Source organism: Typopeltis vanoorti, chromosome 2 (assembly GCF_054136105.1).
Source record: "Typopeltis vanoorti isolate ZY-2024b chromosome 2, IOZ_Tvanoo_1.0, whole genome shotgun sequence".
NCBI classification, from domain to species: Eukaryota; Metazoa; Arthropoda; class Arachnida; order Uropygi; family Thelyphonidae; genus Typopeltis; species Typopeltis vanoorti.
The window spans coordinates 101,371,973-101,397,608 of record NC_143550.1 but is presented as its reverse complement, the minus strand read 5'-3'; the positions used below and the strand labels follow the sequence as shown (position 1 = coordinate 101,397,608).

At 36.5% G+C, this 25,636-nt stretch overlaps 1 protein-coding gene across 5 annotated transcripts in view; it reads right to left on the bottom strand.

Moving 5' to 3' along the window:
* LOC150109295 (acyltransferase PGAP2-like) overlaps window positions 1-25,636 on the bottom strand; it is a 222,977-nt gene that overhangs the window by 82,677 nt on the left and 114,664 nt on the right. For all 5 annotated transcript variants that reach the window (XM_090407069.1, XM_090407099.1, XM_090407088.1 and 2 more), the window contains exon 5: window positions 10,539-10,666. In XM_090407069.1, the coding sequence (XP_090263195.1) occupies window positions 10,539-10,666 (128 nt within the window). The remainder of the gene's footprint in view (window positions 1-10,538; window positions 10,667-25,636) is intronic.

The following is a 25,636-nucleotide window of genomic DNA, read 5'->3' as shown; positions in this document are numbered from 1 at the left end:
AAATCATCCCATATTTATAAGACCCAAAAATTCATAAATTCGATACCCAACTTCTCATAGTTCACAGCAAAGACAGACTTGCCTAACAGTTAGCAAAGTCACTTGTTCCCTCCCAGGTACTGCTACTTTTATGGAAAAAGTTTTGTTAATTTCAAATCTTTAGTTTAAAAAAAAATCACATCCTTAAAAATTTAGACATTATGATTTAGTATCACTTCTTTACTTATTATGTACCACTAACAGAAACTCTTGATTTAAGAAAGCCAAACTCCCCACCCCGATATTTTTGAATTATGCAAAGTGACTACATATACGCTTCTGTAGCTCAACTGGTACAGAAGAAGCCTGGATTTGAGTCCCATATAGGATGTGAAGAACCTTTATCAGGACTTTTCAAATAAAGGTGAGTTAGCTAGTCTCATAAAGAGGTGGCAGAGTTCTTCCTCCCACAAAACAGACAAACCGGCTAGAAGAACATGCAATTAATAACCACAGAATGCAATACAGAAAGGATTAACTGGCCTATCATAAAAAACATCAAGTTTGTAAGAAGCCAAGTTACTTGGCTGTGACAGGCCACTGGGCCTAACATAAAATGGAAGATGAAAAACGTGTGAAAGTTACTTACTTGGCAAGAAAATATCTACAAACAAATTAACAGCACTGCAATGGATTTTCTTCTCTCTCCTTCATTGATTAATTTTTATATGGAACATTTAGAAAACTAAGTCTGGCTTCAAAATGTGGATGATGTATTTACCATTTGCCCTCATGGACAAAATACATTAGATTCTTTTGTAACTCACCGAAACAGAAAAAAAAATCAAATCATTGTGTCATAAATAGTAGATAAATTTGGAGGAATATCGTAAAAAGGAAGTTAGTAATAATGCAAACTTTTCATCTGGTACTATCATAGTATCCTGCATATCAGTTAAGCGTATCAGGAATTTGATGATGATATATTAATGCAAATAAATGTTCATCATGAGCAATGATTATGAAAACATTAAACTATTAAAATCCAGATTTCCAAACATATATTAAACAGCTTGATTAGATTTGTTATCTCAGATAAAAACCCAAACCAATCCCATCTGAGATAATATTCAGTTTTTCCAAAATTATTCAGCTTCCATATATCCAACATACCTACATGACCATCATTACACATCTTCAACATTCAGAATTTAAAGTGTGTTTTAAAAGCTGTAAGTAACAGAATTTCTTAAGAAATGAAAGAATATTAACATAATCAGACATTTTTCGATATTATAATTTTGTTTCCACTGTGAACCAGAATGTAATATCATGTATACTAAATCTGCAGTTTGTTTGGTCTTGTGAAAACATTTCCAACATTGTAGAATTCCAATTCCTGGTAATCTAAATCCAAGAAACAGAAAACAAAAGATATCAATGAAAGCCACACAAACACAATGTATGTGTGAGTGCTTACAATAAATATGTTTACACAATGTAAGCACATTCAAGCAAGTGAACAGACTATTTACTATTACTGAGTGTCTGTAGTCTACCAATTCTTAATCTGTCTTCATAATCAGTATTCTACATTCCTGATATCATTTTTTAACACTCTCCACATTGAGCAAACTATGTTAATAAGGATGTGTGACTTGATGGTACATCATCACATATTTTGAAGGAATGTGCCAGGGAATTACAATAACAAATACTTTGTTTAGCCAACCTCCTAGAAGACTACACATGGAAAAGCCCTGGAGTTATAGGAACCAGATTAATTATATAATGATTAAAAAAAGATTCCAGAATAACATCTCACAAGCTAAAACATAGACAGGGGCTGATATTGGATCAGACCACAACCCTGTGGTCATTAAAGCAAAAAATTAAACCTATAAACACAGAAAAATATGATCTTGGCTCCCTTAAAAATCAAGAAATAGAAGATAAATTTTTAAAGGAACTGGCACAATCCATTGCTGTTAACGTTCCTGATTCCACTAAGTATCCTTACCCTAAGGATGAGATTGAGGATAGATAGCAGAAATTTAAAGAGGATATAAAAAAAAGGCAGTAAAACAAACAATTCCAAAATTTGAGAAGATGAGTAACCCCTGAATGAATGGATGACAAAATACTGAAAATGATGGGGGAAAGAAAGAAACACAAAAATTGTCCTGAATACAAGAACTCAAACAAGGAGATCAGGAAAGAATATAGGATTGCAAAAGAACTATGGCTCAACAATAAATACAAGGAAATTGGGATTTTGGAAAAAAAATACAAAACCAGAGAACTTCATGAAAAAGTTAGGGAGGTAACTAACAAATCTTGGAAAAGAGTAGGCTCTCATTGCACTGAAGATGCCAGTGGAAACATCCTAATGGGGAAAGCCAAAATAAGGGATAGATAGGTAGAGTATTCAAAGGACCTCTACAATCATGAAAGAATAGATAAGCCATTTCAAGAAAATTTGGAAGGGCCTACTATTCTTACCAAAAGGAAAAACTCCAGGAACAGATGGAATTATGGCAGAATATCTAAAGGGCTTTAAATGATAAGGCTATAAGATCACTGACTGACATATGTAACAAAATATATGAAACTGTACACCTGCAAAAAGATTTTATGCACTCGACATTCCTACCAATACCAAAAAACTAAGACATCAAATGTGAAGAATATAGAACAGACAGTCTGATCAGTCAGATAGCAAAAGTTACGTTATATATCATCCTAGAAAGAAATAAACATAAAATCAAATAAGGAAATTAATGAAACACAATCTGGTTTTCAAGAAAATAAAGGTACTAGAGAAGGACTCTTCAATGTTAGAACTATTATAGAAAGATATCTGGAGAAGCAGAAAAAAGTCTACTTATGTTTCATTGATTACACACAAATGCCTTTGACAATATAAACAAATAACAGAATGTATCAAAAAATTAGGAGTAGATGGTAAAGATACCAGATTACTGATAAATCTATATTGGGAGCAAACTGCCTCAATAAAAATATCAGGAGAAACCTTGGAGGAAACCTAGTAAAGAAAGGTGTCACAGACAAGGCTGTGTTCTTTCTCCAATATTGTTTAGCCTCTGTACTGAAAATATCTTCCAGCATTCAGCAGAATTTAAAGAGTGAGCATAGGAGGCAGAAACATAAACAACTTAAGATATGCAGACGATATGGTACTGCTGGCTGAAAATAAAAAAGATCTTCAAAACCTACTAGAAGAGATGCTGAAACTAAGTGAAAAATATGGACTTAATTTCAACTTCAAGAAACCAAAACCATGCTGTTAACAAGAGAAAAAAGGAAAATACCTGATGTAAATATTAAGATCAGAGGAAATACCTTATATCAAGTAGAGAGTTATATATATTTGGGTCAACTAATTACAGAGAATGGGAAGTGTGATAAGGAAATATTAAGAAGGATAGAAATTGCTGGATCAACCTTCATTAGCATGAAAAACATTCTGACTTCAAGGGAAATTCACACAAAAAACAAGAATTAGGGTGTCCCAACGCTACATATAGTCAACACTACTATATGGAGCAGAAACCTGGACAATATCAAAATATCGTGAAAATAAACTAAAAGCCTTTGAAAGGCTTTCAAGGGACTCTAAGTATCCTCAGAAGAATCCTTAGAGTCCCATGGACTGCCAAAAAACTAATTTAGACATATCAGAGATGATTGGAGAAGATAGGACTTTATTGAAAACCATTAAGAAAAGGAAAACCACCTACCTTGGTCACATACAAAGGCATGAATCCTACAAAAAACACTTTTAGAAGGAATGATAAAAGGAAAAAGAAGAAGAGGAAGACAAAGAACAAATTGGCTGGGAAATATTAAGGACTGGACCTTTTTGTCTTATGAAGAACGTAAGAGAGAAGCACAAAACCATACATGGTGGAAGCTCGTGGTAGTCAAACTCCTGGAAGGAGGTGACACCTGACAAAAGACAAGCCAGGGAATTAACACCTGCCTTGATAAATTTTTTAATATGAGTGATGTTGGGTCAAGTTCCAAAGGAGTGGAAGGAAGGCAAGATTATGCTGCTTCATAAGGGAGGTGACAGAATGCAAGCATCAAATTATAGGCCAATCTGTGTGTCAGATGACGTTAAAGTGTTGGAGAGGCTGGCAAGAACCAGTATCCAGGGATTGATAACAGTGGTATTATCTTTGATGTACAGTATGAATTTGCTAAAATTTGCTAAAGGAAGGTCATGTTTTAATAATCTACTTACTTATTACAATAAGGTGACTGCTTTATTGGAGAAGGGAGATGGATACACAGTAGTATGCTGCACAATCATGCAGTAATCTATCCAAGTATTCTAGTGCAATGGATTGGAGATTGGCTATCTGATAAGTATCAGAAAGTTGTGTATGGAAGAGCAATATCCCGGAAGAGGAAAGTCACTAGTGGTGTGCCTCAGGGGTGTCTATTTTAGGGCCATTGCTGTGCTCTTTGCAGATGATGCAAAGTTGGAATGAACTGTGTGGAGTAGAGTAGAAGCTGTTCCTCTTACAAGAAGACTTGAACATACTAAGTGAATGGGCATGAGAGTGGGGGATGCCAGTTCAATATTGCAAAATGTAAGGTTTTAAAATTTGGAAAATAAAGATGGCAGAATTTATGCTTGGTGGAGATATATCATTGGGGTTAGAGGTATTAAGAGATCTTGGGATGATGGTGACAAGTCAGTAGCCTATACATCACTTGTAGGAGGAGATTCTGGTTCCATTGTATAAGGTCTTGATTAGGCAGCATATGAACTACTGTGCACAGATTTGGTCATCTGGTTTTCAAAAGGATAAAGAGATGTTGGAAAGGATCCAGAGGTGATTAATTAATGTAGTTTCTAATCTCTGTAATGTTGAATATGAAGAAAGTTGAGATGATACAATTAAAGAGTCTAGCAGATAGGAAGAAGGGTGATATGATAGAGAAGTATAAGTTAATGAAGGATCGTTATAGGATTAACAATGAAGAGGTTTTTCATAAAATGGTGGGAAATCTAGGGAGAACAAGAGGTCATTCCTGAAAGCTGTATAAGGAGGGTATGAGCAAGGGAGTGAGAAGCAGGTTTTTTGCATGGAGAGTTGTGAATGATTGGAATGTATTCTTGAGAGCATGGTGCCCACAGAGAGGTCAAGTGTGTTTAAGGCACATTATGATGAGCTGTGTGTATGATGAAGGGACCACCTAGATGAGTCTTTGATTCCATGGGGTTTTAGGATAATAATGAATCAGACTAATATACTACACATTACAGATTACCAAATATTCATTAAATTAAAATCAACTGAGTTAGTAAACTTTTCTAGTTTTGACTCAAAAATCTAATATCTAATGAATAATTATGGTTAAAGGAGTATGATGGATGTACACTTCTACCAAAAAAAAATTGTATTACTCAGTTTGTATTTCTGTAAAATGCTTAAATCAACATTGCTTTAATTATTAATATTTGGGTATCTCCATGGAATCAGAATGCTCATCATGGAAGACACCAACTTTCATACAAGCAATACTTATCATACTTCTTAAACTCATTCACTGTCAGGATACCCACCATACTTACTTATTACTACTTATCAATTCCATGAATTATACCACTCTCCAAGAAAAAAAAAATCTAGTCTGCACAGAGTTACCTTTCACAATCTTACACAACTTCTAGGGTTGATGTCCAGTTCTGTATTTGTCATGTATTAAAAATTTCTTTTGTGTTAATCTTATAGAATCTTAACTTATAAGTCTCTTCCTTGTTTTTTACCTATCAACTAACCTTTGCATCCTACACAACCTTCAAGCTATCCTCACAAGGAGAATTCCACAGACCTGTCACGGGGTCCCTTATTTTGGGATCCTTTCCACCAGCTTCTAATCACCAAGAAATCCAGGCGATGAAATTTGTACACAGTAGTCAAGGTGCAGCCAAATAGCCTTATAAGGTGGTTATTATTCCTCCTTATAAGGCTATCCGACTGATCTCTTTACATGTTGGTATGTTTTTCAACATCTAAGTAATCCTTTGAACTATTCTGGAAATTTTTGCAATTTGCTCTATGAATCTCAACTCTTTGTCATTCATTATCCCCAAATCCCTGGCATCATCAATTTTCTGCAATCCAGTACTATCAGTGTGAAACACAGTATGTAATCTTTTTCATCCTGAAGTGCTTACAATCTTACAAATTTCTACATAAAATTGACAGCCATTATCCTTCATTCATAATGCTAATTTATCTAAATTAACTACTGCCATCCCCAGTTTAGTATCATCAGCAAACAACTGAATATCCCCCTTTGAAATCATTCCCTATATCATTAACATACAAATTAAAGAGTAGTGGCTTTGGTACAGAGCCCTGAGGCAATCCACTAGTTACCCAATTTCTTTTAGAGTCCACTCTGCCATATATACTTTCTGGTACCTGTGTGTCAGACCCTCCCTATCCATGCCACCAGCTTTCATATCTATTCTCATTTGCTCCAACTTATGTAATAGTTTCCCATGAGAAATTCTGTTAAATGCCTTTGCACAGTCCAGCAGTATCATCATGTAGCTATTTCCCTTATCTCTTTCTGCTGTCACTATTATAAAATGTGAGTAAATCACTCAAACTGGATCTACCTTTTACAAACCATTGTTTCCCCCCAGGTGGATCATGAATGGTGAAAACCATACTGGGATATCTGATTAATTCATTAGATGAGCTGGCTATTGATAACTATCTTTATTATTTTGGAGAGGACAGAGTCATAATGATATTCCTATATGCCAATTCCTGGATTTTACTTTAACCAATTTTTCCAATACTTAACCACCACTGCTAAGATACTGTCTGTAATTTGCTACCTCTGCTTTGTAGCCACCTTTATGTAGTAGAACAATCTAGCATCTTTTCACTATCTTGGAACCTTGCCAGAAATGAGACTTTGATTAAACAACTACACATCAGCGCCACTGCCAATTCTCTTGCACATATCATTGTACACAGGCTTACATGCTATCCAGTCCTGCTGCTATATTCACATTGATATTTTTGAATATGTTGAGCACCTCCAGTTCATCTATCTTAATTCACACATCAGTCCTATCACATCTACAACTACAAAATCTAAACCTGGATGATATACCCTTACAAACTGATCACTTAGTAAGTGAATTATTTTTTCTGCTTCTGTTGCCTTCTTACCATCAGTACTTGCTGATGTTATGCTTCCACAATCATTCGTCTTCCTACTTACTATGTAGTGGGAGAAAAAAAACTCTTTTGGATTTACTATGGCCTCCTTAGTTATTTTCTTGTAATCTGATTCTTCATTTCAGCCTTTCTTACTATACAAGAAAAATAGTCACCCTTTTTGCCTGCACTTTGTACTGCTCAAGAGTATGCTCATCACCTTTTTTCTTTATATTCTCTCCACAATGTTTCCTTTTTTTTTTTTGCAGCTGCTGCTTTGTATCGCTACTCATCCACTTAACTTTCACTTGGTTTATACTCCTAACCTGAGGTATGCACTCTGATACCACTTCCCTAATACAATCTTTGACCACTTCCCATAGACTACATTCTTTCCTTGTAGCTTAAGCCATGGGACTGCTCCGAGCTGTCTCCCCTAAGTCTGACATAATTACAAGCTTTGTAGTCCAACATTTCAAATCCTTTCATTACTGAGAATTTCACATGTTAAGCAATCTTCCAAAACAAGAATGCATGTCACTTTCTCCAATCAGAGGTAGAGTGGACACTGTGATTATAGGATATTTTTTCTGATGCTTTTACCAGATCCAGCACTTTCAAATCTCTGGTCCTTTGCACAACATGCTGTTTCAGCATGTTATGCAAAGGACCAGAAAATTTTGTTAATATTAGCCTCTGTCTTGCAACAGATAGACTAAAATAAATCTTCTCTCTCTCTCTCTTTCAGACCACCAATTTTTCTTCTGTTTTTGTTGAAGCTTTTCAGCTATCATCAGCAATATTCCTCCTGTCTTATCCTCCATGAAAATACAATGCACCTTACATCCTATCTGTGTAATGATATTATTTTCTGTCAACAAGGTCTCACTGATACCAATAATTTTTGACCCAGCTAAGCTGACCAATGCCAAAAACTCATGTCCTTTATTTCTGATACTTCTGACATTCATGTACATGCATTTCAATAATGATATATTTCAATGTTATTACCAACCCATTCAGATTTGAAACCTGTGAAAATGCATTCGGCACTGCATAATCATTTCTCTACCCACACTCATTTGTCCCAGTGGTGGGTTCCACCACCAGTGGGACAAATTTAGTTTTTTTGTTTTCAAAAAATTCAAATTCAAAAAAAGTTAGTTTTTCTGAATTTGAACTCTTAACTTCTAACTGATTTTAATAATTTTCAGTGTAAATAATTGTAATGATTAAAACTCTATGATGTAATTATCAAATCTTTGGTTTTATTTTAAAATGTGATTATAAATTCAAACCAGATAAATTTCCAACAACTAGTAGCATATTCATGTTTTTCTGCACAAGTCTCAATTAAGAAATGCTTAAGAAAAATGTCCACTACCTAAATAGCTATATATTAAATGACAGGTGCCATTTAGGTAGTAGATAATTTTCACTGTCGCCCTCCATACTAAAGGCCTGAAGTAGCTTAAAAAAGTTTCATGTTTGGTCTTTAAAGTGTGATTCCTTGAAAACTATAACCGATCCACCAAACTAAATGCACTAAATTTATAATAGGCTACCAATCATTTATGGTGAGATTGGCATAAAGGAAAGAGAAAATAATCAAACTTTACTTCACTGTTTAAGGGAAGAAAATGTGTGCGTAAAAAATGTCAATTAATGTAGATGTTAGTAAGAATTTAAAAAAAACAACTTTTGCTTGAATTTGGGTGTGTAATTGAAGAAAAGACCTGCTCAACATCTTAAATTAGTACATAATTAATATTGTTCAATTTCCAAAGCTACACTTGAAGTTACATAGCTCTCTTCTCTTTCACACACACACGCATGCGGAGTAAGTAAAATTGTTCCCTTAATTTTTATCACTTATTTTAAGCCTAAAAATTTTTAAAATTTATATTTACAAAAGTCCAAAACAATTCTTTACTTTTAACTATATGATTCAAATAAAAGATGCTAACAGTTATAAGTATTATACTGCACCTTAACATATTCATATAACTACCTGAAAATATGTTACAAAGTTAAGAAATATAAAATATACTATAAATATATAAAGCTCGACATAAACTTGCTTGTTGTAAAAAATAAATATATATACAAACACGTGCAAAAACTATTTATATTTACAATCTTCTAAGTTCTTATCCAGCAAAGGCAAAACACGAACAGTATTATTACTGTATCAACTCTTTCCACATGTATCACAATTTCATTATTTGATTCTATCAGCATACAAGCTATATTCTTTAACAGCTTATATATACGTTATGCAAATTCTGTTGCTATATGTATATATATTACAGTTTAGTAAATAAATAAACAAAATGATCCAAAACATCATAAAATGATCACTAAAAAACACACGTACTAACCACAGTAATGACTATTTAATTCGTAAATATTTCATCCCAAGTATCTTGAGACATCATCAGTACAGTAGTTCAAACAATACTAGGAATAACATACAGTTAGGGTGCATGATTACAATGGAATCTCAATATGCATGCAGTAACATGTTATAATGTGTACTGATGATGTCCCAAGATACTTGGGATGAAATATTTATGAATTAAATAGTCATTACAGTGGTTAGTGCATGTATTTTTTAGTGATGAATTCACCACAGGTTTCGTTATATAAAAACATCATAAAATGATGCGTTTTGCATAGCATTTGTGTATTATAATATTATTTATTACAAAACCTAGAGCCATTTTTGGCTAATGCACTAGAGACAATTTGTCATTTATATCATATAGTGTTTCAATTCAAATCATTTTGCAGCATGCAAAATTATGCCAGTAAAACTGACCCACTTTATTAACTAAAACTGAGATGGTTTGGCAAATTTTAGTAAAGATTGCAAATATCAAATTTTAGCAAAATCTGTCCAACCACTGTGGATGGATAAAATTATGTATGGATAAACCAAATATAATAGAGAATTATGCATGCAGCAAAACACGTTACTTTAACAGACATGTGGATTATCATAAAATGCATGAAAACACACATAAATAATCAATGATGAAAAATTATAGGGAGAAAAATCTTGTAAATCAATAAATTAACAGGCCTTTCAATTTTAATAAAAAATGTTCATATTATGTATACTCCATATGACATGAAAAATACTACTTTAAAAGAATTTAGTGAACAAATCTTTGTGATTATTATACAAAGATTATGAGTATTGGGTGTTTAATTTTTAAAACATTATAAAGTAGCTAATATCATATATATATATATATATATATATATATATATATATATTTTTTTTTTTTTTTTCCTTTATTTCTTTGCCTAATCCAACATCGATTTATTTCATCTAACCTTAAATGCAGATGCTTGAAATGGGCTGATTGTAAGAACCTGATCTTCAAAATCCCAGTAGGCTGTCATGTGAAATCCCATGTTGGTGAGCACAACTACATACTCACAGAGTGCAAAGAGGGTATACACTAAATTAAAAAGGGAAAAGTAATGAATTATAATACAATAAAGGTATAAACATGATTTAAAATACAATAAAAAAAAAACCATATGTTTAATGGGAATTATAAATGAACACTTATTCATAAGATTACAATCTTTAAAGGTACCTGTGGCATAATTACAAACGAATTACACAATAACCACAGTAATTAACTAATGAAAGTACAGATATTTCATACTGAAAATAATAGTACATCAGTGTGTAGAAACAAGCAAATCAAAGAACAGGTAGCCCTCTGTCTCCAAAGGTGGCTACCCCATGGCAGTGCCTTCAATCTGTCTATAGATCTTGTTTTTCAGGCTGAAATATCCTGACTGCATAACAAATTCAAAAATCTTCACATCAGGAGAGCATTATAATGTCATCTTTGACATCATAATGTCACAGCTGACAAACAAATCCGACTCTTGTACTTGAATATTCTCGATTTTTTCATGTGGAATACTTAATGAACGATCTGGATTCTCCAATATGGGGAGTTAATAAACATGAAAGAAATTTAGCAATTCTATAAGTGGGAGAGTCAATATAATTCACAATGGGTCTTAATGGACAACATTCTTGATGAATTTTTGGGAGACCATATAAATGAGGAGTCCTTCCAAAATGAGTTTGTAACTTATCCAAAGTATTTTGATCCCTCATAAGAACTTCATCAAGGAGTTTATTTAATTGTTTAATTTGTGTTTTTTTAGGGTTATAACTATAAATTAAAGATGCCAAGAAATATTCTTGATTTAATCCTTTATCTAAGTGTAAGCATACAAAGTTTGCAAGTGAAGTAACTTCATGACTGGGAAACTCTTATACAGAGGCTAATGACTTCACATCACTTGCCTTAGTATCTCAATGAGTCGCCTAGTCATCGTGAAGTCACTTCATGCACAAACTTTGTTTGCTTACACTTGGATAAAGGATTAAACCAAGAATATAATTTCTTGGCATCTTTAATTTATAGTATAACCAAGTGGAATAACTTTCAACATCTCTAATCCAGAGATTCTTTTTTTATGTTGGGCCCATATAAGAGAGGTTGGCTGGTCAACCTATAGTACTTCAGTACCATATATGGGTAGTGGGATGGGAAAGGAGGAACTTGTTCACATTCGATTTGAAAGCCTGTATGTTGTATTCCTTGGGAAATATCTCAGGGGGAAGGACTGTTCCACAGTACAGCAGTAGCAGGGATGAAGGAAGAGAAAAAGAAACGTTCTGTGGGTTTCAAGGTGTACTGTGAAGGAATGTTGGGAGGTGGCTGTATGTGTTCCAATGGGTTTAGTACAGAGTGGGGGGAATTATTGATGTTGTTTCAGATGAGCATTTTCCATGAAAATATTTGTAGAATATACAAATTGCAGAGACTAAATGTCTATGTGAAAGTGTATGTGTGGGGGGGGGGAGTCAGTAAGAGATGGATCATTTAAGTCTAATTGCTCTCCTCTGTATTGAGTCAAGCATTTCGAGGGAGCTTTTAGGAGCTTCACTCCAAATGTGAGAATAGTATTCAATGGCTGGGTGGATTTGCGATTTGTATAAGGTTAACAGCTGTTTTGAAGAGTAGCATCTTGAGCAAAAGAGGAAGCCTAGTTTTTTGGAAGCTGAGGATGCAATGATTGTGATGTGTTTATGCCAGGAGAGGCCTGATGTCATGGTAATTCTGAGAAGAGAAATTTCATCTTGTCTGGAGATTTGAGTGCTATCGAAAATAATACTGGGGGAAAATGGTTCTTTTTTGTGGGAAATAAGACAGAACTGGGTTTTACTAGCGTTGAAGTTGACGAGGTTATCTGAGCCCCATCAGAGGATTTGGAGGTCTGCGTTAAGGGAAGTTGTGGTTGATGTTCTGTGGGTTGAAGTGAGTTGTGTAGGATAAGGTTTATCAAACTAGGGAGGAGTGCAATGTGCTGTCATCTGCAAAACTGTGGGTTGGAGATCAACTGAAGTAGGTCATTGATGTATAGAAGGAAGAGGGTCAGTGAGAGAACTGAACCTTGTGGGACCCCCTCCCCCAGCATTAGGGTAGTGGGAGGATAGGGAGCCATCTACCATTACACATAGTGTGCATCCAGACAGGAAGCTGGCAATCCATCTGGAAGTCCTGAGACAGTCCAAATGATGGAAGTTTGCTTAGTAAGCCTTTCTGCCAGACCCAGTCAAAGGCTTTAGAGATATCGAGTGCAACCACTTGAGATTCACCAAATTTTTCTATGGTATATGTCCAGAGATGGGTGATATATGAGAGCAGGTCACCTGCTGATCGACATCAGCAGAATCCACACTGGTGGTCGCTTAATAGATGGGTACCTTCAAGGTAGAGTAGTTCAGAATTGATGGTTTCTCCATCACTTTAGATAGGATTGAGGTGAGTGAGATAGGGCAGTAGTTAGATGGCAGCAATTTGTCTCCCTTTTTTGGGAATGAGTTGAATATAGGCCAATTTCCAGGCTTTGGGATATACCAGTGGAGTAAGATAGTGTGTACAGACGGCATAGGATAGGAGTCAGTTCTGCTGCACAGACCTTCAGGACAATTTGAGGAATGCCATCAGAACCAGGGGCTTTTTTTTGTGTCTAATTTTGACAACAGGTTTATGATCTCTTTCTGGCAAAAGGATATAGGGGGCATTGTATGTTCGGCAGTTGGAATGACTGGGGGGCATTTGCCATTGTTGGTTATGCATGCATTGCAGGCAAAGTGTGAAGCCAGGAGATCAGCTTTTTCTGTGGGTGATGTTGCAAGTGAGCCACCTGGGTATGATAGGGGTGGGAGTAGTGTAGGGCAAAAGGTGCGACCAAATGCTTTAGCAAGAGACCAAAAGGCATGGCTGCCGCTAGGACAGGCTGCAAGTTTCCTGCTTTTTGCCCGTTCAAATTCTGTTTTGAAATCATTGATAATTTTTTTGCATCTGTTCCAGGCTTCAGTATAGTCACTGAAGGAGGATGGAGTTCTTAATTTGAGCCAGTTGTGATATGCCTGGTTTTTCATTAGTACAGCCTTGGCACATCTTTTGGAGAACCAGGGTTTGAATAGGGGATGGCAGTTCAGAGTGGTGTGGGGAATGTATGTTATCATGCCAGTGAGGATTACTTTGGTGATGTGTTCGGTGCATATGTTTGGATTGAAAGACTGTAAACAATAGTCCAACCATGGGAATGAAGCATAGTAGTCTCGGAGGCTGTCCCATTTAGCACTGTTGTAATGCCAGACTACTCTTGTGCAGGTGTGACTGTGTAAGCATTGTTGTGGGGCAGGAGATAAGTACTAGGTTGTGGTCAGAATTACCCAGGGGATTCACTATGTTCACTGTATATTTGGAAAGGTCATTGGTAAGGAAGAGATCTAGGGTATTTGGGGAGTGATTTGGGTCATCTGGTATTCTGGTCAGCTTGTGAACTATTTGTGTAAAGTCGTTGGTGATGGCAAATATTTCAGCGTCTCTGTCTGCAGGATCTGTACAACTGGAAGAGGAAAGCCAGTTGGTGTTATGGTCATTAAAATCACCTAGGAGGATGATTTCACTATTAGGATAGTGGGACTGGAGGAAATCAACTTTTGAGGAGAGGAAATTAAAGAGCTCGGAGTGGTTGGTGGTATTGAGAGAGCGATAGAAACAGCAGATGAATTTTACTGAGTGGGGGAGGAATATTTTTAGCCAAAGAAGGTCAAAGTTGGGCGATTTCTAGGTTAGGTGCTCTCTGGCAGGGTATGTCAGAGCAGATATATGCACACACACACAACTCTTGGGTCAAAAGGAGTTAAATAGTGAATAGTTTGGATGGTTGAGATGAACGGTGCCTGAGGAAGGTGAAATTTGAGTTTCTATTAAGAAGAGTAGGTGAAGTTTGGTTGACTGTAGATGATAGTGAACGCTATTAAGGTTGATGTTGAGACCACGGATGTTGGTGTAGTGGATATGCAAGGGTCTGTGGGACATGGCTTTGACCGCAAGGGTCTTGCACTTTCCCTATGCAGTGCCTGCATGCTGGTCTCCTTGGTGGCTACTAGTGGCATCACTTGGTTTTTGCACTAGTTTGGTTTGTTTGTAGTCTATGGTCCAGCTGTTGTTTCCATTTGCCGTTTTTCTTCTAGCTGTCTTCGGAGTTGGCGTCTTTGTTCCCTTTGTTCAAAGGTTAAGTCAGGTAGAGCACGTACACGCGATTGGGGGCAACTGTCCTTCAGCTTGCATTTATCGCCGTTATTAATTTGGAAGTGTTTGTCGGTGTATCACAGATCACTTTCACTAGAAGTAGAAAGTTTGTTCCATCCTTTCTTTTGTTTATGGTACCAAAGCATTGACATCTGGTAATATTCCTGGATCAAAGTTACATTCACCTGCTAGTTTGCTAACTTCTTCTTTTAAGGATTTGCCGTTATCCTCCACATAGTTCAGAATGACAGCGTTGAGTCTCTGTTTTTGGCCTCGAGTGACGCGTGTACCAGCGATGCGATTAAATCACAGAATTCGTTAGCAGGTACAGATGCCCTTGCGATCGGCCGGTGGTCATCGAGTATCTCCAATTTTGTTTCCAACTTTCAGATTTTGGACAAGAAAGTATCGATTGTGTTATTAAGGTGTTGTTCGAGATTTTCAACTCGTTTGCCTAGGTTCAGCAACTGTTTAACAGAAGAAAGGCACATCGAACAGAAAAAAGGCTGGTTCAATTCGATAAAAAGCTTGAGCGCCGATTCATCTATTTTCGCGCAAGAAGTATGTAGCCAGTTGCAACAGAAATCTCACGATATACCTTTTTTCCTTTCGGTAACTTCGTTTTCGCAACTGCGGCACTTCGTATTGCTTTCGGTTTGTTGGCTGTCGGCTGCTATACGCTGACGGGACTAGAAGTAATCTTTCGTTGTTAGCCTTTGTTGCCGTCATCTTTACTTCGCATGGTAGGCATATCGAGCGCTTTCATGTGGCTGTTATTTTAATTGAAAAATAACTGATATGAAGGACTATGGGTAACTACGAGTTGTGTAGAAGTAGCGCTCCTTAGTACCCTCTGTATTCCATTTACTGGTTATTTGGCACAAAAAAAAGATACTTGCAATTACGATAAAATTCAGGAGTACAAGTTTAACGAAACTTATTCACAGGCACCATTTATCGGGAATCAAATATGGAGTCATATATGGCAATATGACTTCTGCATTACTTCAACCTTGGTATCACTTATGGGTCTGGTTCAATAAAGGTCAAAACTGGTCTGGGTAATGACATGTCCATAATGCACAGCATTATACATGTCCGTAAGGATATGTACTTTGCATTATGGGGATACTAAGGCAAGTGATGTGAAGTCATTAGCCTCTATATACAAGAATTGCCCAGTAGTGAAGTTACTTCATGCACAAACTTTGTTTGCTTACATTTGGATAAAGGATTAAACTAAGAATATAATTTCTTGGCATCTTTAATTTATAGTATAACCAAGTGGGGAAACTTTCAGAGTTATAACTAATTTCTTGACAGGCAGAGATATCCTGTAAAAGGCACTATCTTCCTCTCATAGTCAGCCTTATCCAATACCACTATAGCTTTTTCTTTATCTGCTTTCAAAATAGATATATGATTCCTTTGTCTTAATGACAACATTGCACAAATTTCAGTACTTCGTAAATTACATGGAGGTAATTTGCTTTTAAAGAATGAAGCAGCAACTTCAACACGTAGTTTATTAATATCTTCACTTGAAAGTCCCGACAGTGTTTTTTTTGTTGTTTTTTTAATTATAAAAGAAAATAAATAAGTCAGCAAGGAGAGATTGGTTAGCTAATATATTCTCAAGTGAGAGGGTTAACAGAATAAAGAAACCAGAATGAGTATAATACTCAAATAATAGATATATCTATGGTGGTAATGAAGTTCATTAATATACAAGATATGTTAACAAACAGTAAAATTTACCCTATACCTTGTGTGTTGATATCTACTATTTAAGTATTAATATATTCAATTCCTGATTCAAGTGCTGTGCATGCAAAAAACATATTCTCGTATTTAATGATTTTTTTTCATTTCAGTATAGTTTGATATTTTTAGTAAAAAATGCATTTTGCATTTGTATTCCTGAAGGTATCCAATTATAGAATTTTTTTTTTTCTTTTCTATAGATGCAATCCTATTTATTACAGGATTACATCTATGGCAATCCATTCCAGTTATTCACCACTCTTCAAGCAAAAAAATCTAGTTTGCACACCCTTGCTAACCACACTACTATACAACTTCTGGGGTAACTCCTGGTTCTCTTCAATTTGTTTTGAGTCAATCTCATTTTAGCAACTTATAAGTTTATATCACATCTCCTGATTTCTGCCTGTTACCTAAACTTTGCAACAGACACACACTAAGTCTATTCTCAGAAGGAGCATTAGACAGATTGATCCATCTTGGTCACTTGTCTATCGATCTTTTCCACCATCCCAAAGAAACCTATTTATAGACTTTTCCTTGTTTGGCAAGGAAAATTCTATAAATAGGAAAAACAGCCACGGGATGTCCACTATCCTCCTCCCTCCCTCCCCCAACTAAGAACCCTTAACTCCTTCCCACACAGACCCACTGTTTCACTATCTGCGTAGATGTGTTCTCCATTTGGCAATACAACTTTAATACTCTTAATATCTTTCTGACACATCTTAACAGCCAGTATCTAATTCACCTCAGAAAAAGAAAACAACAGTCTGTCCCTTTCTAGATATACTTTGTCTGAGGGGAAAAAAAAAGTATAGCTCAAAATTCACCGGCACAGGCACTATATGATGAACCAAATGTAGATATAATAATTTTTCTGTGTGTGTAAGAAGGAGAAAGGCAACACAAATTTTTATTTGCTTCCATTATGCATTCATGGGCTGTACGGTTCAGTGCTGTCCTCTAGTATGTCAAAAACTGCATCCTTTGTACAATGTTCAATGCGGCTGGATGCTGATGTTGTTCACATGCTATATTATGCTGTCTTTCAGCGTTGGCAAGTTATCAGGATGATACTGATAAATCCGGTCTTTGAGAAATCCCCACAGCCAGAAGTCATAGGGGGTCAAGATCAGGTGAATGAGGTAGCCATGCAGTGGGAAAGCATGGCTGATCACTCTGGCTTCTATGAAATGTTCTTGAAGAACCTCATGTATTGATTGACCAATGTGTGTGTGTGTGTGGGAGGGGCATCCTGCATGAAAATCGCTGAATCCATGCACGGGCATTGCTGTAGCTGTGGCACAAAAAAATTGTTTATCATATCATGATACCTCTCTTAGTAACTGAGTACATCACAGGACCTGAATGGCAAATATCCTCAATGAAGAATGGCCCAATGATAAACAAAGTTGTAAACCTGCACCAGACAGTAACTTTGGGTGAATGAAAAGGAATTTTTTGGGTTGCATGCAGGTTTTGCATAGCCTGTACCCAGCAATTGTGGGTATTCACAGATCCATTCAGGTTAAAGTGAGCCTCACCTCCTAACAAAATCATCCACAGCCATGCAGCATCCAACTCCACTCGAGCAAGAAATGTTAAAGTGAATGTCAGTCGACTTTGAAAGTCTGCAGGCGACTCCTGTGTCAGGGTTATCTTGAATAGACAGAAATGCAGTCTTCTGTAAAATTTTCCAGATGTGTAAGGCACATCCATGTGTCTTGATACAGCATGTGCACTGCACATTGATAATTACGGCCTGCTCCACAATGAAAGCAGCAACTTTATTCACCTGTTGTTAACTGATTGGTTTGCAACCTTTGTCAATCTCACTCCCAACTATCCAGTTTCTTCAAAACGACTAATAATTTGTTGCAGAGCACATGAAGACAGTGCACCTTGTCGACATTTGTTCAGGCAATGAATTTCACAGAGTGCAGCAACAGCATTGCAATTGTTTAGGGAGCAGAGATTCACAAGCAAAGCACATTGGAGAAAGGTTAGTGCCATCACTATGGACAGTATTAACAATCAGAATGATGTGAAAAATCCCACATCCAGCTTTTAAAATCCTCCCGGCACCTGCCAAGTTGAGTGAAATGCAAAGTCCATGTTTGGTGTTTACAATGCTCCTAGTGGTGAATTTTGGAAGTATTTTTTTTTTCTCTCTCTCTTAGATATTGCTTCTGCATGAGATGCACAATGTATTTCTGCAAAATTTTGCAGCAACCGGATAACTGGATAGTTATCCGCAAGTCCTTAAACAGGTATACTTTAATTTTGATCACCCTGTACATCCTCCAACAGTATGAATCACAAAAACCTTGTATAACAGTGCAAAATTCATTTCTTCTGATAACAAAGAATATCCTCACTACTGAACTTGACCACATTTACAGTATTCTCTTAGCCAATGACTACAAGCCACATCAATGTATAATAATAACAACACAGAAATATTGCTAGATATTTATAAATACTTCAATGTGCAAAACCAGTTCATTTATGTAATGTATACCATTCTGAAAAGTAAATGTTATATATATATATATATAATTCAAAAATGCAATCAATCAATATATATATATATATATACAGGGTGTTCGGGATAAATTTGACAGTTTCGTAAGGAAAAAGAAAATCTTCTTTGTATCTATTAAATTTAATGAATTGACAAAAAAACATTACAGGCAGAGTTAATTACAATACTATCAACAAGATTTACTCAAAATAACCACCATTAGCATCGATCACAGCTTCAATTCTGCTTCGGAACCTCGAACAAGCTGATGCTACAGTCTCCCTGGGAAGGGCCACAAAAACTGTTTTAATTTTATCCATTAACTGGGCTTTTGTATTACTGGAAGTGCGATTGGTGTCTTTTTCAACTGCGCCCCATACAAAATAATCCATGGGGTTAAGGTCTGGGGAGTTTGGAGGCCAAACATTTGGACTGGCGAAGTCGTAGAAATTTTCAGACAACCATTTTTGACTTTTCCCAGAGGTGTGGCAAGGGGCCGAATCCTGCTGCCATACATACGGCCTACCATTGGCTACCCTTGTTATCCAGGGCTTGACTACAGTTAGCAACTCCACGAACAAAGCCCGAATTCCAATGCCAGGGTTCTTCAACACCTGTTCCTGCAGATTTGCGAGGAATTCTGCTGTACTGAACGCAATCAGATCGTCTGCTAGGGATCTTTCTTCTTGCTACATCCTCGTAGTCACCATTGCAAGTCTCTAGTTCATGCCTGATTGTTTTTACTGTATTCAGGGAGCATTGGGCAGCAGTCGTAATGTCCTTATTTTGATGGCGGGCACGAATCATCATGATACAAGTTATTCTCTTCCATGATTCAGGTGGGTTCCAGCTATCCATCCTTTCTGACATCTTGTATATGAATGAAGAAGGGTCCAAACTTTTAAATGAAGAGAAGTGTGTGTTAATACATGTAACTTACGGAAAAATATAATTAATTATAAATATGTCAAATTTATCCCGAACACCCTGTATATATATATAATTCAAAAATGCAAAAAAAAAAGAAAATATTACATTTGAGATATTGTCTATATGAGTGGAATAATTTCCTCTTAGGGGTAGTGAGTGCATCTAGTGTAAATTAATTTAAAGGGAAGGTATGATAGCTGGGTTGGGTAATTTACAGCCTCCCTCAATGAGTCCTTGACTCCCTGGAGGTCTCAGATAATAATAATATCATGAAGGCAGTTTGAACATAAATAGTAATTTATTTTTTTGCAAATGATTTCAGTGTAGAAGAAATGGATGCAAGTTTTTAGATGTGCGTCTGATGGCAGAAAAAAACTTGTATAAAAAAGATGGCCTGCACTTGAATTCATTTGGCATCAGAAGCCTGGAGAAATTACTTCTTGGTATGAAACCTAATGCAGAGAGTAAGGGAAACTAGATTATTAAGGGAGGAATGGAAAAATGTGTATGAAAGTTCAACTATGGTATGCAAACATGATAAAGATAAGAATGTCTTCCAACATGGTTACGTATGCAGCAAAGAGGTGTAAAAATATGCTTCAGCTTCTGACCTTTCAAGTATGTCTGGGAGGGAAAACAGAAAATTCTAGAACAAGACCAAACAGATTGCATATCTAATTATAAGAATAGGCTAGGTGGTAATTTATGTCTGTACACAAATGCTAGGAGCATCAAAAACAAAGAAATTCAGTTCATTGCTTTATTGAATACGTGTGGCCTAAGATTGTTGGCATTAGTGAAACCTGGCTATCAGAATCAGATATGGTAAGTGGGATTGAGTGTAATGGATATGCTATTTTTACAATGATTTTATTTTAATCCTTTATTCAAGTGTGTTGCTAATGCTTCTGCCTGGTATCTCCACTTGGGCCTGGCTCCCACTGAAGAGACCTCAATAAAGGTCGAAACTAGTCTGGGTAGTGGCCCTTCCCTTAATGCATAACATTTAACATATCCACAAGGAGATGTGTTTTGCATTATGGGAGATACTGAGATAGGAGAGCTAATGCTTCTGTCTGGTATCTCCACTTGGGCCTGGCTCCCACCGAAGAGACCTCAATAAAGGTCGGAACTAGTCTGGGTAGATGGCTCTTCCCTTAATGCATAACATTAGACATATCCGCAAGGAGATGTGTTTTGCATTATGGGAGATACTGAGATAGGAATGTTGGTAGCTTGCTCCACCTTTGCAAAGAGTCGCCCGGCGTTGTACCACTTTACCACAGTCCTGAGGATACTTTCAGGTGCAAACTTTGCTTGCACACACTTGGATAAAGGATTAAACTAAATTTATTATAGTCTGACCAAGTGAAAAATAAACTTTCAACATCTTTCTCTAAATCCAGAGTAATTTAATAAAAAGGTGGCACACCATTTGGCAGCTCCTATAGGAGGAGATGACCTTGCTAATGCTTCTGCCTGGTATCTCCATTTGGGCCTGGCTCCCACTGAAGAGACCTCAATAAAGGTCGAAACTAGTCTAGGTAGTGGCCCTTCCCTTAATGCATAACATTTTACATATCCACAAGGAGATGTGTTTTGCATTATGAGAGATACTGAGATAGGAGTGTTGGTATCTTGCTCCACCTTTGCAAAGAGTCGCCCGGCGTTGTACCACTTTACCACACTCCTGAGGATACTTTCAGGCACAAACTTTGTTTGAACACACTTGGATAAAGGATTAAACTAAATTTATTATAGTCTGACCAAGTGAAAAATGAACTTTCAATATTTTTACAATGATGATAACAATGCCCCATATAGCAGTGAATTTGAGTCTATCTGGTGTGAAGTGGAGGTTAACAGAATGAATTATGGTAGGGTGTTGCTACAGACCAGGCGGCTCAGTTGCAGGTGACAAAGAAATGCATCACCAATTTAGCCTTATGGGTATCAAACAAGTGATCATTATAGGTGACTTTAATTTTCCAAACATTGATTGGGTAGAAGAGAAATCTTATGATAAGAAAGAAGAATTTATTGAATTGTTGTGAGACAACCTTCTCAAGCAGCATGTGAAAAAAGGAACTCTAAGTCAAAGAGTGTTGGATTTGCTCATAACGACAAAAGGGATCTCTGTTAAGAACATGGCTATTTCATACTCAGCTAGTGACAATGATAATGCTGTGCTTTCTTTGGAAGTGTCTAATTGTATTGATGCTCCGATTAAAACAGATTACATGAACTACAAAGATGGAAATTATGAACTTAGGAGAATATTATCTTTGATTATTATTATCACTATAAATGGCATCTGCATGGAGTCTGAAGACTCATCGCAAGAGACCCCCACACAATCTATCATACCTTTTCTTGAACCCATTAACACACAAAGCACAAATGGGGTGCCAGAGTCAGTTGTGCATTAACACACAAAGCACAACTGACTCTGGCAACCCATTCCACTCATTCACCACTCTTCAACCAAAAATCTAGTACTTGCACCCCCCCCCCCCCTACTGAGCACACCTTTATTCAACTTCCAGGGATGACCCCTTGTTCTGGTCTCTCTCCTCTCTATCCAAGTGCTGAAACATTTCCCCTGCATTTATCCTATAAAACCCTTTAAACAACTTAAATGTTTCTATCATATCCCCTCTTTTTCTCCTATCAACCAACTTCTGCAATCCACCCATCTTCAATCTATCCTCATAGGGAACATTCCAGAGGCCACTCACCATCTTGATCACTTGCCTCTGAATCCTCTCCACTGCTCCCTCATCCCAAAGAAACCCTGGGGATCAGACTTGAGCACAGTAATCCAGATGTGGGCATATCAAGGCCTCATAAAGAGGAATTACAACTTCCTTATCTCTACTTGTTAATGTGTTCTTCATTAGCCAAGTAATCTTATGGGCTACCTTAGCAACATGTCCTGTAAACTTTAACTCTGGCTAACAACATCCCTAAATCTCTAGTTTCATCTATTTCCTGGAGTACAGTGCCATCAATGTGATACATGGCTTGTAATCTATTTATCCCAAAATGCATAACTTTACATTTCTCGACATTAAACTGACACCCATTTACTTTTGCCAATACTGACAGCTTATTTAAAGTTTTGCAAGTTCTCCACATCACCTTGATTAACTATTACTCGGCCAAATTTTGCATCATCAGCAAACAACTGAATATTTCCCTTCAGGTTATTTCCTATATTATTTATGTACAAATTAAACAGCAATGGTCCTAGCACAGCCTTGTGGCACACCACTAGTCACCTGTTTTCGCCTCGATTCTGCCCCTCCATATATCACTTTTTGATAACCGTCCAGCATCCATCCATCCATCCTCTTAACCAGTGTCATATCCATCCCCATTTGTTCTAATTTGCATGTTCCATGTGGTATTCTATTAAATGCCTTTGCAAAATCATTATGTAGCTATTTCCTTTATCCAACTCAGCTGTTACTCTATTATAAAAAGTTAGTAAATTACTAAGATATGACCAACCCCTTCACAAAACCATGCTGACCTTCACACAGTATATTTTTATCTACCCATTCTTGTTTTTACCAATTTTTCCAAGTACTTTTACCACCACACCTGAGATACTGATTGGTCTATAATTTGCTACTGTAGTCTTAAAACCTCCCTTATACGAAGGAATAATTTTGTCCTCTTTCCACTCCCTTGGAACTCTACCAGAGCTGAGACTTAAATTAAACAGCTTAGTCAAAAGCATTGCCAGTTCACATGCACATTCTTGCAAAACCCTAGCTGATATTCCATCTAATCCTACAGCTGTATTTATATTGAGATTCTGCAATATCCTAAGAACCTCCAATTCGCCCACATTTGTTCCCATGATAGTGTCTGTCACATATATTAAATCAGTAACCTCATTTGGTTGATATACCCTTGCAAAGTGGTCACTCAGTAACTCAACTATATTATCCACTTCTGTCTCCTTGTGACCATCATCATTCATTAAGGTTAATCTTCCATAGTCATTCTTCCTCTTACTTGCCACATAACGATTATTGTGTGCAGATTTGGTTTCTCGGGTTCCAAGGGGATAAAGAAGCTGTGGAAAGGATGCAAAGAAGAGTTACAAAGATTATATCTGGATTTTGGGATTTAGATTATGAGGACAGATTGCGAGTATGTGGACTGCAGACTCTGGCTAACGGGAGAAACAGGGGGTGATATGATAAAGGTCTATAAACTTTTGAATGGGTGTTATAGGATATCATCTGATGAAATTTTTTGTTATATGGAAAGTGGGGAGAGAACATGGGGGGGGGGGCATCCATGGAAGTTTTGTTCACAGTCAAGAAAGGGGTAAGAGCTAGGTTTTTCTTCCAGATAGCAGTGAATGAGTGGAGTAATTTGCCTTTAGGAGTGGTAAGTGCATCTAGTGTGAATGAATTTAAGGGAAGGTTAAAGTAGTAACCTCATTTGGATGATATACCCTTGCAAAGTGATCACTCAATAACTCAACTATTTTATCCACTTCTGTCTCCTTGTGACCATCATCACTCATTAAGGTTAATCTAACATAGTCATTCTTCCTCTTACTTGCCACTTAACGATTATTGTGCACAGATTTGGTTTCTCGGGTTCCAAGGGGATAAAGAAGCTATGGAAAGGTTTGGGTGATTTGTAGCATCCCTCGATGAGTCCTTGACTCCCTGGAGGTCTCAGATAATAATAAAAATCTTTAAGTGGTGTACCACACACACACACACAAACATGTAAAAATGTGCTACCTGATGCAGAAATGGACATGTCACATGGTCAAGTGAGCTCCCACTGGACATCATATAGGCAAAACAACACAGTGTGAATGTGATGATTATATTACAGCCCAGATGATTAAAATTATCAACTTGGTCTACTGATTATTTAAAACTATTTTACTTCTATTGACTCTCTCCCTTTAAATGCCATACCTTTTATCAGAAGATTTTCTCATGACTTATTTAATCATATCCTGATTGCGGTTAATCTTTATTAGCAATTCATATCTACCTGCAAACATATCGATTCTGTAGTGTTAGATCAATGATTTTTATTGCTACAGCATTTTTTCATATAAGTTATACATAAGTGCTTAAATAATCAGTAAAGAAATTTAACATTTCAAAAAGTTTTCTTCTTTATGCTCCACTTTTTGCCAAGCTTTTTCATATCTAGGACCAGGATATGAATATTTATACCACCTACTGTTCAATTTTAATATATACATATATACTAACTCCACATGCAAATGTTAAAAATAAAAAATATAGCACATCATGAGGAAGAGATTAGGAAAAAATATTGAGTATCTATATCTCTTAATCAGCTAGAAGTTGCAGTTGGAACAGCATACTTTTATGCTATATTTTTCAATATCAATGAAAAAGAGTGCAAATGAAAGAGAAACTGGTTCAGTAGGTGTGAAGCTGAACAGTAAATGAATGTTGACTAGAATCTGATGCTATTTCTTAGTTTTAGAAGAAAATGGAGGAATGTTGCTGGGCAAATTCAGCAGAACATCCTCATGGAAAATGTTTAGTGAA